Source organism: Nyctibius grandis, chromosome 3, assembly GCF_013368605.1.
Source record: "Nyctibius grandis isolate bNycGra1 chromosome 3, bNycGra1.pri, whole genome shotgun sequence".
NCBI classification, from domain to species: Eukaryota; Metazoa; Chordata; class Aves; order Nyctibiiformes; family Nyctibiidae; genus Nyctibius; species Nyctibius grandis.
Window position 1 is genome coordinate 12,527,557 of NC_090660.1, and position 13,698 is coordinate 12,541,254.

At 41.9% G+C, this 13,698-nt stretch overlaps 1 protein-coding gene across 1 annotated transcript in view; it reads left to right on the forward strand.

Annotated features, from left to right (window-relative positions):
- Window positions 1-13,698, forward strand: part of NEDD9 (neural precursor cell expressed, developmentally down-regulated 9) — a 40,093-nt gene that overhangs the window by 13,278 nt on the left and 13,117 nt on the right. Inside the window, exon 2 of the mRNA XM_068396130.1 lies at window positions 3,862-4,302. Within this exon, the coding sequence (XP_068252231.1) occupies window positions 3,862-4,302 (441 nt within the window). The remainder of the gene's footprint in view (window positions 1-3,861; window positions 4,303-13,698) is intronic.

The following is a 13,698-nucleotide window of genomic DNA, read 5'->3' on the forward strand; positions in this document are numbered from 1 at the left end:
CCAATTTTTTTCCCTATCTAGGATCAGATCATTTCTCCCCTGCCATTACAGAACTTGAATTTGTAGTTCTGAATCTGTTGCCCTCCTTTTTTTTTTTTCCTCTTTGTATTAGAAATATAAAGGAACTTCTGTGCAACTTGCCAGTTGCCAAAACAAGCTCCAAGACAAGCTTCTCATCAGCCCTTTCTCTATTGCCAGTTTGTTTAGGAAATGGACAAGGGTTTTTTAGCACTTAGTCATGCAAAGTCATGCCTTTGCCTTCCCATATCAGATGTTAGCGCTTCTTTGGTGCCCGTTTTACAGACAGATGAGGATCCGTGCCTCCAAGAACAAGTCCAATTAATTCCAGATAACCCTCCCCAGCTGATGAGACTGGTAAGAGGGAGTGCTGAGATGTGAGCCATGGTGCCCACAGTATCCAAAAAGTTATTTGAATTTGTCAACTCAATCCAGATAAAGCCCACAAGTGTTGAGGTGTGTCTTCGATCGGGACTTCTTTCTGTGTGTGGAAAAGCAGAGACTACTATTTTGATCACTGCAGCAGGTTAAAGGGACCTCTGTGGTTTTCAAAAGCTTTCCTGATGACCTTCTGTGGTGACAATTTCTTTTTTCTCAAGACTGACTCAGCTGACTAATAAAAGCAATGGTGACACTGTTCCTGAAGCTCATATTAAGAAATCCTGTGAAGGAAGACTGAATTCAGGGAAATACGCAACACACAAAAGGTTTGCTTAGCAGGAACAGTGTCTGTGTTGCTGGCAACAAGCAACAGGCTTAGTGTTTCTGATCCCAGTGCTTATTTGGAGGAATATTTTGCCCGCTTCACTGCTTCATCAGTGGCTGATGCTGGTGGCATGGCTCTGGGCTATTTAAAAGGCCTTGGGGAAATTGCTGCGAAACAAGTGGCAACCAATTAGTATAATTCACATGCTGGTGCCTGAGCTAACACTGACAAGAAGAATCTGAAGCTGTTTGCAGCAGAGAAGTTCTTGAAGCACATCCAGAAAGTATTAACAAGCTGCACGCCAGGTGGTGAGAAGGTCACTGGGACAGAGATAGTGAGCAACTGGAAAAAAAAAAATTTCACATGGGAACTTTTATCTGCTCTAATTCTACAACCGTTCCAGCTTCGTTCTGAGAATTGCTTTGCTGTAGAAGCTACTCAGGCTTTTCAAATACCTTTAATCACCAAAGTATAAAAGAATAAGCATTTATCATTGATTCTGCCCGCTTGTTTTTTGCCCCGTCCCTCCCCCTCTAATCTTTTTCTTTAAACAACATCCTCTGCAAAAGTCCCCTTTAAGTAGTCAGCTGCACAGGCTGAGCTAGCCATGTTAGTGTATTTTGCCTGTGGAAGGTGCATTAGAAAAAAATGTACAAAGATAAGAGATAAACTTGAATATTCAGACTAGACGGTGGGAGCTTTTCTTTCCTGAGCTCCTTGGGCAGCCTGGTCAACACAGCAAGAGCGCAGACATAGTGTTCAAGAAGAGATCACTGGTTTTGACCATGCTAAAGGATAGTTTTACACTTCTGCCAAGGCATGGACAAAATTGCTCCCTGCTTTATCTCTGTTCACATTTCTTAGTGATGTTGACTGATGACCTGAGGAGATGTACATCAGAGAGAATGGTGGGCCCCAGTGCTGCTGTTTACATGGGGGTTCAAAATGGCAGTCCTGCTTTTCCAAGCCATGGCTTAATTTATACTGACCTCACTAATGATGCTGATGAAAGACAAAGCCAGGGTTTCTCATACATTTGAAAGCTGATCCCCCATTCAGAGAAGAGAAAACTGATCTCATGCACCCTGTTTCAACACCATGTCTTGGTAAAAGCATATTCCTCTACCTTTTATGTGACATCTGAGCTTCCCCTTTCTCCATCCACCAGTCAGCCCTTCATACAACCTCCTGGCCGTATGCTACACTTAAGAAAAGTTGAACTGAGCAAAGTCAAATGGAAGTCTGCTGTCTTGATGAAGCACAGAGATGATGGGAAAACATCAGTGTGTGTCAATGGGAAAAGATATAACAAGTGGGGCATAAAGAGAAGAGTTCTGATATGTCCAGGAAGGAGGATAAATATGACAGATAAAACCACTAAACTGTACTTGACGCTGTCCCTTTAACAGAGGGAAGATAAATTTTCAAAGCAGCTGCACATCCTATGGTACGGTGGATTAGCACCATTTCAGTTTGTGTTCTGCATCCAAGTACTTTAGCTAGAATGCTCCAGATCCAGGGCTCCCTATATTTTTTCAGGTGCTTACAATTACTTTATAACCATCTCTGCTGACTGCCTTCACCGAAAAGCAGGCAGGCATGGAGCAGTTGTTGCCAACGCATTTGGGAACATCACCAGAGCCAAGAAATTAAAGTGTTCACAGCCTTTGTGAGGGGTCCAAGAATATCAGTATAGACAGCCCGTCTACTTTCCATTGAATACCTAAGCTTGGCCAATTATTCAGAACTGAATGTGCCATACAGGCCTGCAAAGAAAGAGAGAAGGGAGCTGGTTCAGTCCAGGAGAGGAGATGGCACTTGTTAGTAACACACCTGTACCCCAGAGACCACAATCTTGACATCAGCTCGGAGCTGGCTTAAAAGTTCTTAGCAGAGGTACTGCTGGTAGCATAGGCACAACAAAATGGAGGTCAGGCAAGCTGCAAAGCCAGCCTGAAACACTAGGGAAATGCTTTGAAGTAGACCTGTGTGAAGTTCCCTTTATTAATGTTACTGCTCCACTTGACGTGATCAAGCAAAATGCATATAAGAGTGCTTCAACTATGTTGACACAAGTCAAAGACACTCCTTGGCTGCCCTTAGGCTCCTCCCAAGGTACGTATAGACACACTCTATGGTAATGTTTGGTGCCTAAATTCTTACGCTCTTTGATGTAAGGACAGGCCCACGTAGATTGGTACAGCTTCTCCAAGGGCAAAGGCATGACTCCAGCTGGGGTCACTGGGTACGTTTTTTTTTTAAATAATGTTCTCTTCAAGATCTTTCTACAGAGAGTGGGACTCTGAGGAACCTCGTCCTTTGAGGTTGTGGGGGGGTTTTCTGTGGAGGTGGTGGTTTTGAGGCAGTAGGGCAGGAAGCTTTTTACCCGTTAAGCTAGTGCTATGCTGTGCTGTGCCACCGAGGAAGTTTACAGAAAGAACGAGAAGGCACAGAGCTACATACCAATGTGAGCATCACAGTTCAAAAACTGTGACATTTTGTCAATTTGTATTTTAGGGTGGTTTTTCTCACCAGGTGGTCTACAGATCCCTGACTTTAAGGAGCCTGCAGGTGGCAGCTAAGAAAAGCCAGCCTGCGGCCTTTACACTAATGGGATCTGCACCTCTACTGGAAAGTCTTTTGGGACCCTGCAAATGTAAAAATGTTTGGAAACAACTGCTCTGGATTATGTCCCCGAGAGTCTTGTTCAAGTTTTTTTTTGTCCCAAGTGTTTTATGTATCAGCTAGCTAGCTGTAGCAGTATGCAGAGCACATTAATAGGGAAATCCATGTCAAGAGATGAAAGTAGAAGCCCCTAGTCACAGGAAGAACATCTCAATGCAAGAGCAGAACTCTCCTGACTTCTGTCCAGGTGAACAGACGATATAAAGAGCTTCTATCTGACCTAGTATTACTGGAAAAGTTCTCACTAGCAGTGTTGCTAATGCATAAGCCTCTCATTTCTCCAAACAGGGACAGAGATATCCTGTGCTGCATAATTTTCTGTTATTCTGATTTTCTGCACACTTCTTTTTCAAATTCAGTTCTTATTTCTCTCCACCTAGAATGTGCTTGAAGTTTTAGAAAAATTCTAGCGTGTTTGTTCATTTATTTTTCTTGCCCTTCTTTCTCCACAGAATCTTATGGCAAGAGCCCTGTACGATAATGTCCCCGAATGTGCAGAAGAGTTGGCCTTCCGCAAAGGAGACATTTTGACAGTGATAGAACAGAACACCGAAGGTCTTGAAGGATGGTGGCTTTGTTCCTTACATGGCCGACAAGGCATCGTTCCAGGCAACCGTGTGAAACTCCTGATAGGTCCTGTGGTACAGGACAGTCCTTCTGGCCAGGATATGTCCAATTCAGGACTGATGCACCAGTCCTTCAACCAGCAAAAGATCTACCAAGTGCCAAGCTCACATGCCTCAGCACGGGACCCTGTCTACCAAGTGCCACCTTCCCATCTGAATCAGGGAATTTACCAAATACCCACTGGTCACGGTCTAGTGGGACAAGATGTTTACCAGGTGCCACCCTCCATGCAGAGATGTATTGACGGTCCAGCTTTGACTAACAAGGTGCGTGCATTAGCTTTCACGTCATAGCTCCAAAGCCAGGCACTTGTGCTGACCACCAATGAAGTGGTTAATGTCTAGTGATAGCCTGTGGACTTTATGTATATATATTTATCCTTCCTATATCTTAACTATATGAAGTTACAGGATTAATGTTACTGCTGCGGGAGGAAAGAAAGGTTCAGTCCTTACCAGCTTGCTTAATTCGCAACTGAGATACATAGTAGAGCATTTTGGAGCTGTGCTACTGCAGCTGCTAAAGGTGAGGGGAAGTGCGTGATCTTGGGTCCTTACAGGCTCCCCAGGGAGACTGAAGCACATCTGGCCTGTGGCACTCTTGCATTATATTCTCAAAGGAGAGCTGCTGCGGTAAGATTAACTCTCCCACAAATTAATGAACAGTTACATCATCTGCCCAAGTAATTTTTATTTAATTAAAAATGATATACTGCCTTGCTGCAGAAGTCCCAACGGGTCTAAACTACAAAGAGAAAGCAATGATTAATGAGACAAGGGCTGCACTTGGAAGAGTGAGGGAGCAAGAGGATGATGATAATAAGGGATGCTTTAATACCAAACCTAAAGTTTGTAAGAGTGCGCTTGATATTTATCTACAGCTAAATTTCTTGATTGAAAGTGGGAGCTGCTACAGCTCCATGATGCAGCCATTGTTGCAGCAGCTGAGAGCTCCCAAAGGTCCAGTGAGAGGCGTTGCATTATGTGGGTCCCCCCCTTATTCCTGCTGTCCCTCTCAGGCTCTCCCCATCTCCTGTCATTCCCTCATTTTACCTTCACAGGGTACCTGCCAGGTACCCTGGTGGCAACACAGTGCCTTGGTGGGTGAAAAGGGTTAGGGAAGGTACCTGAAGGAGGAAGGAGATTGTCCTGGCCTTCCAGACCCCTTATTGCCAAGCCAAAACAAGAAGTTCATGCAGTCCCTCCATTCCCAGCTCAACAGCTCCAGCTATTAGCATCCTCCTTACCTTTAGAGCTTAAAGCATAGTATTTATATCCAAGTTACACGAGCAGATGATGTCTCTGTCAGGAAGTTCCTGACTGGTTTAAACTTTCATCTCCTAATTTAGATTGGCAAGACAGTCTGTTTCGTGTTTTTCCTCCAGCTCAGCCCCAGCTCAGCCTTTTTCATATCAGGTCTTTGGAAGCCATCTTCTAATGTTTTTATTTCCTTGTTATAATTTCATTTTCCTTGATAAGAATAAATGGATTTTTTTTTTCTCCTGAGCAAGAGAAAAAGATCTGTGAAATCATTCCAAGTCAAGTTATAAAGAAGTTTGCTCAGCTTTTCCACAATTATTCTTTGTGGGGTGTGCAGGAAGATAAAATGAGAAAATTGCACTTGCTGCACAGGCAGAGATAGGATCTTCACTGGAGCAATTACGTGAGTTTTCTTGTGAAATCTCACATCTTTTCTCTCCTTTTCTCCCTTCCCTATAGACTAGATAAATCTTTTTCATGGACAGTACAGTTTACCTGGTCACAATAGCATTTAGATACCCTCCAAGGTAGTTAGTGAACACCTGGTAAATAGCCTATTGATGTGACAGCACAGGATAGATCACATCTTGGTGTATGTCCGCCTGAGACATCGTAGCGCTGTGCAGAGGCGCCTCAGCTGGCTGGCTTCGGCCACAGGAGATGTGCCGTGCTGCAGAGCTACACTGAAGTCAGTTGGGAAGCCCAAGATACTAGCTCAGAGTAAGTGCTATGTACTTTAATTTTAGGACCTGACCTGTCTAAATGACTCTTAGCATACCTTACTTGGCATAATGCAAGAGTGTGTGTACTCTGCACAGTGAAAGCCTGAAAGGAAAAAATTCTCCAACTGCAAAGTCTCTTCTCCCTCCCCCCCCAACCTCTCCAGCTGCACTGAAACTAATAGGACATTCTGCGTAAACCTGGTTGCTACAGGGACTGTGTTAAACCCTAGATACACTGAGAAAATTGGAACAGAGATTTCAGTTAAGTGCAAACTTCTTGATGAGATGCAAAAATCAGCGGCACTAAAGCACCTGTTTTCTCTAAGTTTTTCTGCCTAGAAATTTTTCAGCAAGTTCGAATATGCATTTTTCTGAATTCAGCACATCTTAGAAAACTAAGACCATTTATTTGGCTGACTTATAACTTGTTTCATTTAATTTCTTGCAACTTATGGCAGGTCAGCTATGCTGCATAAGAACAGATGGCTACGCTGCCAGCTGTAGAATAAACTAAACACACACATTTATAAAGCATTTTACCCTCAGCAAAGTAGTTACCAACCTGCTTAGCACTAACCAATTCCTGTTACTTAGGATAGGATTGCCTTAATCCTGGCTTTAAATTTATTTAGCCTAAAAGCCCTGAGACTCAGTATTTACTGTGTATTAGTGGCAGCCTTGCTGGATGGCAAACCTCATGGCAGTGTCCTGCTTTCATCAGAGGCAGATGTGTCTCTGGTCCCTTGGAATGGCTCAGTTCTACACTAAAAAGACCCCATTGGGATTGAAACCATGATAGGCAAGAGAGAACTGTAGCATGATTAGTAACAGAAGAGTCTGAGGTAGAACTGCTCCATTCTTTATCATCCTAACCTTACAAAAACTGATTTTTACTACTACAGCTGCAACTGTCTGCTAATGCCTTTGTGGAAGAAAAGCCCAGTTAAGGGGAAGCACTTTAGCACTTGTCTCCTTTGAGGAAATAGTCTGTCCTCCAAATCCTCCTCCTCCTCTAGGGATCAGTAAAAACAATCTTTAGTATTAAGGAAAGCTGGAAATCTTGAAGATTTGATTTTGGAAATCTTTGCTTTGACTTCCAAAATGATGAATCGTGTTTCTCAGACTTGTGACACCTGCCCCAATGGCTTGAGTGAGCCCCTCTGCCTTCTTCCATCAGCAGAAACAGCTGGATAGCAAGCTGTGCCTTTTGGCAGTTTTAAGGACTTTGAAGGGTTTTGCTATGTGGTTGTCCTATATGTAAGTCTTCTCCCTTCCAATAGCAGTAGCTAGAGAAGACCATGTCCTCTAGACACCATTCTAAGCAGGACCAGCAGTGGTTTCTATCCTGTCCATTACAGATTTGCCTGTTTTTCTTGTGCAAACGTGTGGTTTGGCTGCCATACAAGTTTTACAGGCAAAGCTTAGGAACTGCTGTCAGGCAGGAATTGTCTAACCTCAGGCAACAGTAAATCAACAGCAGGCATGTTCTAAGGCTGTGCTGAGGTAACGCATCTCGTTAGCCAGAAAGGCAAAGCAAGTCAAAAAGGAGTCCTGAGGCAGGTAATTACAGTGATGAATTGATTCTGGCCAAGCTAGTTGTTGACAACAGAGCTGTATTGGCTCCTTCTATCAAACAGAAATACCACATTCTAGGGTGAGTTTTCACCCTACAAATGACAGAGATAATGAGGGATGGTTTAAAATTAGCCTTGGTTAGCCCCAAGCTTTTATAGCTGTGCTGCAAGTTTAGTCACAGAATGGTTACACCTGTAAGCGTGAAGAGTATCTGAGGAGCATAAAGATACAAAAGCTGCATCGTAGAATTTATTCCTTCTCTCTGTGCTCTGCCTTCAAACTTACTCTCTTTTGCTGCAACCAGCAAAGAGAAGGAACCTTCAGACAAATCTGACATTCGGGAAATCTGGGTTTTATCCTTGCCACAGACTTCTGCATAGTCTCGAGTGGTGTTTTTGCACCTCAGCAATCTTACTTGCAAAATCTGAGAGGTAATTATGAGGGAACTAATTATGTACACAATGCTTCGAGAGCATCCTTTGGGAAAGGTGCTGCCAAAGCACAAAGCTGCTTTTGCCTCTGTGATTAATCACTAGCTCATACATGAGCTTTAAACGAGGGAAAGTGACATGTAAAAAAAGTCACCACTGTAATTTAAACACTCTTTTTCTGGTTCAGTGTTTCCCCTGGCTGATCTGTTGTGCGTTCCCTACCATCCTGAAAACAGCATTGGCCAAAAAATTTAAGGGAAACATTTCTTTGTTAGAAAACAGTTCTGACAAATTCTGATAACTTTCTGTAGGAACCAGTAGCTTTCAGGAGAACTTTTGATCAAGCGAAATCAGCACAAAACAAAATATGAGGCTGATGCACCACAGCTGTTCGACCAGGGAAGAGGCTGCACTACAGTGGTTACTGGCCCTGAACTACAGCTCCCACAAGGCATGGACTAAGTCAGGCAAATAGAGATCATTGCCAACTTGGAACACATCAGGTTTTTTTGTTTGTTGGTCTGTTTGAACTAGAACTTTACAGTTCAGGAAACACTCAGATTTATCCACCTTTTAAAAGTGGATAAAGCAGAATAAGGAAGGAACTCATTCACACATGAACATCCCTGGCCTATTTCCAAGTATAAACATGCCCTTGACAGATCAAGGGTTTCACACCCTGCCATCCTGTGATCTCCACCTTTTTCAAGAGTTCACAGCATTCAGCAGGAGGTTTGGGTAAACCATGGCTAAGGGAACAGACCTTGTTCCCTGGTCTTTCTTTATGTCAGAGTCATGTTGGCTGAATCCCTGAGAAAGTGGAAACACCACCCCACAAGCAGCACCACCCTGACAGTTCTGGCACAGACTTCAGTAGCAGAAGCCAGTTAGCCACGTTATGACGTTTTTCCTTCCAATTCAACAAGCACTGTCTTAGCTGGGAGGAAACAAACGGCTGCATATGACGTTTGTTCCAGATATAAGCCTGCCTTTACATTATTATCTTTTTTCTTGCCTATTTTCAGATTTGTGAAGCACAAAGAGATGTACATTAAGCATAGTAAAGAGTTGTATGGCAGATGTATTTTGTCATCGAAAAGAACAGGAGCGTATCTAGTATTCTGTAGTTCGTTGGCAAAAATGTATTTACATTCCAGGGTAGAATAATGTCCCCATTTACCCTCAACCCTGAAATATCACAGTTTCATTTCCTACAGTTTACTTAAATGGGCCAGACAGTCATCTTATAGTCCCTCTTTTCCTCTGCTTTCACATTACAGATTCTGCTTTGGGGATTTTTATCCCTCGTAACAACATATTGCTTCAGTGTTGTAAGTGCTGAACACACAGCAAACTGCTGAGTGCAGCGGGAATGGTAACATACACCTCGACACACAGTGCTCTGTTTCACAAAGTGCACTCTGAAGGATGAAATCTAAAGGATGCAAACTCAGTGGTAAAAACAGCACACAGCCTTTTCCTTAGACTCAGGAGTTTCACTTGTAACTTTCCGTGTGACATTAATAGGAGAAAAGCCATTTTACTGATAAAAAGCCTGTACAGTTAATCTGTCCTCAGTGGTCTCCATGAAAACCACTGAGTGAAGAAACCCTCATCCACAAGTCAGAGGCAGTAGTTAGTCACTGATCTGATTTGTACAGAAGTATTTTAAGAAAAAGACTGCATTTTATTAGGCTGAGCAAACAGATGAGCTCAACATTACTCCCCATTTCTCCCTAAGCACAGGGCTCTTTTTAATCAGTTCTATTTGTAGACCAGGAGGATGCATTTTTTCCCTGTAGTATCAGAAAGAAGGCCAGTCCTGCAATCTCATCCACCAACTGAGGTCCCCAGGGACACAAATCTGCCTGCACAGGCAGAAGTGCAGGATCAAACCTTAGCGAAAAAAAAATAATAATAAAAAGAAAGATGCAAGCTTATAGGCTCTTTTAGCATCAGAATGTCATCATTCCACATGTCTGGCGTGAAACATTTCCATTCTTCTTTTAAATAGCAGTGGTAATATATCAGTTAAAAAAAAAAAAAAAAAAATCTAAATTAAGCTTTCTCCCAAAACAGATCATTAGAATGGAATCAAAGTGAAATGAATGTAGTTAAATTCTTAGGAGACAGAAACCTCCTGTAAGACAGTCCATCCCTAATCTTTAAAAGACACTAACATATTCCCATCAGGTCTTATCATCACAACTTTTTTATACACACAATCAGTCCTGACTGAGGTCTGCTGTAATTATTGTATAGATGCAACAGACAATTACAGATGGAGTTTATATCTGTTTAATAGATGTCTGTACCGTCCATAAACTTGCCAAAGCAAGCTATGCTAATCTAAACACCAGTTAATCGGAGCACTTGTCTGTACAGCTACCTTGAGAAACCCATACAGAAGTGGAGACACGAGTATAGCTTGTGAGCCAGAGAACCTCTACAAATCAAATTAAATTGAGCTTCTTCCTGATGGAGGTTTTATTTGACTACTTCTCTCGGAGCAACATAGTTCCCAACCTAAATGATTTAGGTACACTTCCATTGTGTCTGTCCAAGGGTACCTCTGACATCAGTCTTGTGGAATTGAAACTCTTTGGCAATGCTTCATCTCAACCATTTTTTTTTCCCTACTGGGAAATGCCAATTCACCAAAACTGAAACTGAGGACAGGGAAGGATCTGTTCTGAGAAATGTTGTAAAGAAAGAAAGAAAATATCTGAAGGGAAACAAGAAGTCATGGAAATACCCTACTTTAACAATTCCCAAATGAAGCTTCCCCTCCTGCCCCCCCAACTTTCCATCTAGGAATTCAATATAGGAGGGAAGAAATAACAGAAATAAGATTAAGCTCCTCAAAAGAATTAAGACAAGTTGTTTGGACTGAACCAAACTGATACATTGTTTGTGAGCCTTTAGGATTTCACATCATTCACAACCATAAGACCACTCTGCCCTACCTATCCCAGCACCTCGTCTTCTCATCCTTTTTCTTCATTTCCTCTCCTCCTCCAAACCTACCCTAAATTTAGGCTTCAGTCTTTGAGACAAGACAGTTAGAGTAATACCAGTGTAGAAGACAAGTGCATGTTTGCCAAATGGTTCTTCATGTGACAACTTTTTGAAATAGGAAGAGTAGACAGACTGGGGTGGCCAAAGCAAGACTCTGCTTTAAATATTTATCATGGGCAAGATACCAAAATGCTGAAGTGCTGAGTTTCGCCACACACTTCTCATTATTTAAAACTCCAGCTCAAATTTAATCACAGGTTTCTAAAGAATACTTCATCAGATAAACATATTTCTCCACTAGAAGAACTTACCACACAATAATTTGGGGATTTTGTTTGTCCGTAAGATCCATCCACAGACATTTATTTCAGAGTGCATGCGTGTTCTATCACCAGTACTGTAACACGTCAGCTCATTAGCCCTGTTGGCCAACACATGCAGAAACGATGATGTCCCTGTCTGTCTAAAAATGAGTAATTGTCATGGAGATGGCACTGGTAAAACTCTTAGCAAGACAACTGGACAAGTATCCTCTCTCACGCTTCTCTTACAAACAAAATATACCCATTATTATTAAATTATTAGCATTTTTATCTCTTGTTCTCTTCCTCTCAAAAAATGGGACATCCTTAGAAGTGTTGGTTCGACTCTTTTTAATCACATTTTGTAAGCAAGAATGACTCCACCAGAAGCTAGGAAATACCCCTTCTCAGTCAGCCTTGCGATTCGAGGCCAGCCAGCACCAAGCCTGTTCCACTGAAGCAAGCAGAAATGTTGCTTATAACACAACTGGCAGAGAGCCCTAGAGTTGTTGTGCGTTAGAACAGGAGGAGGTAACAAAAGCATCATTAAGAGAAAAAAAAACAGGCAATAAAATCTTGTCAGTGACAAAATTATTGGGCTTTTTTTGTGCCTTGTAATGCTCATTTAATAAGGTCTGTAGAGAGACAGACCTTTGTATTTGCATTTAGTTTGTGATCATGAACACCAGCAGCAAGCAAAAATTCAACACCGTAATCCAAAGCTACAGCTGATGCAAGTCATCACCATTCCACTGGACTTAATACAGCCCTGTCACTTTATGCTAATTGGAGCTTAGGTCATTTATGTAACTCCATAGATTGTTAAAAAAACTTGTTTGGAAAGACAATGAACCTGCACTTTGGATTTAGGAAAAATACAAAACTGAAAAATAGCGTAATGAACCTGCTTTTGTGTGCTGGTTAATGGAAAGGGTCACACCAGGAGCTGAAGAGTCAGGGTTAGGCTAGTTGCAAAGCAGTTGGCTACGCCCGTATCACCAGCAGTTGAGGGTTTGAATCAAGACCAGCTCATGATTTCACATTTTTCATTTTAAATCAGTTTCACAACTTCTGCTCTACATCTTCAAGACTCACAACCCAAAACTTGCATAAATCTGATTGAAATAATGCAATCTGAAAAGGAGAAAAAAAATGTAACACCCATTTTCATTACTTCTTATTTGCATTACAATACAGTGGGGGCATTTTTTAAGACTGAGCATCTACTGGTGAGGCACTTCACAGCCACATTTAAAAGTTTCTGTTTAAATCCTTGAGCTCGACAAGTTAATAATTTTTAATTTAACACACCATGAATCAGTGACATCTGGACATGCTTTAGCCCTGAGAGCACGTACAGTTACACTAGAAAAGCAGATCTTCATAGATACAGGTCTTGGCCAACAAATGGACATAAAGCGCAAGAGAAAAATAAGCGGGTATTTTGAAGGTAGAAACAACATCAAGAACTATAAATCTGTTCTGTATCAGGGTAGTATTTGTCACTTATCCTTATCTTCACACATCTTGAATATTACTTCTCAGAAAATTCACGGGGGAACACCCAATCAAAGACGAGTGGCAGTGCCACTGTGTGTGTTGATACCGCATTTCTTTCCACCACACAGCAGAGCTGATAACTCACTTAGCCCAGGAAAGAAAATACAGTCATTTCTGGTGATTTCCTCTTGCCTTGCAGAAACGTTCGTGCTCACAGCACTAGAAACAACTCATAGTTCCAGCCACAAGCCTGGTGCATTAGAAGAAATACATCTGTAAGCTTCCTCCCCTCTCTTTCAGCTTGTGAGCCTTGATCAAAAGCTCTCCAATGGTTCAGTCTGGGCAGAAAATACTCTACTAGAGCGTTTTATAGTGGCCCAATGTTCATACATTATTTAGGCTAAAATAAAGTGTTATGATTTGATAATCCTAAAACCTGTAGCAACGTACAAAAACATTTATAAGAGGGAGTATCCTTAGCACAAGTGAGAATGAAACTCCAATCTTTATTCACTGACAGCTAGGAAACACGTTGTATGTCATCATACATAGCAAACAAGGAAGTCAAGGCTACTGCTTCATGAAAACATTTTTGCTCTTTTTTTTTACAACAGACAATACTAAGTGATACAATAGGTATTACTGTCCAGAAATTCATTATCAGTCACTGCAAATCTTGATGCAGCTTGCAAAAGACGGGAGAGCAAACACTATGTGCTTTCTGTAAGAAGGACAGGGTTTTAGCCAGCTAACCAGGTTCTTTCAGATACACAGATTACCTTAGAGACTCTTTTCTTTAACACAGCTTTCTTGCAGTTCAGCTTAGCCACAGAACCTTTCCCAAGAAAAAACATT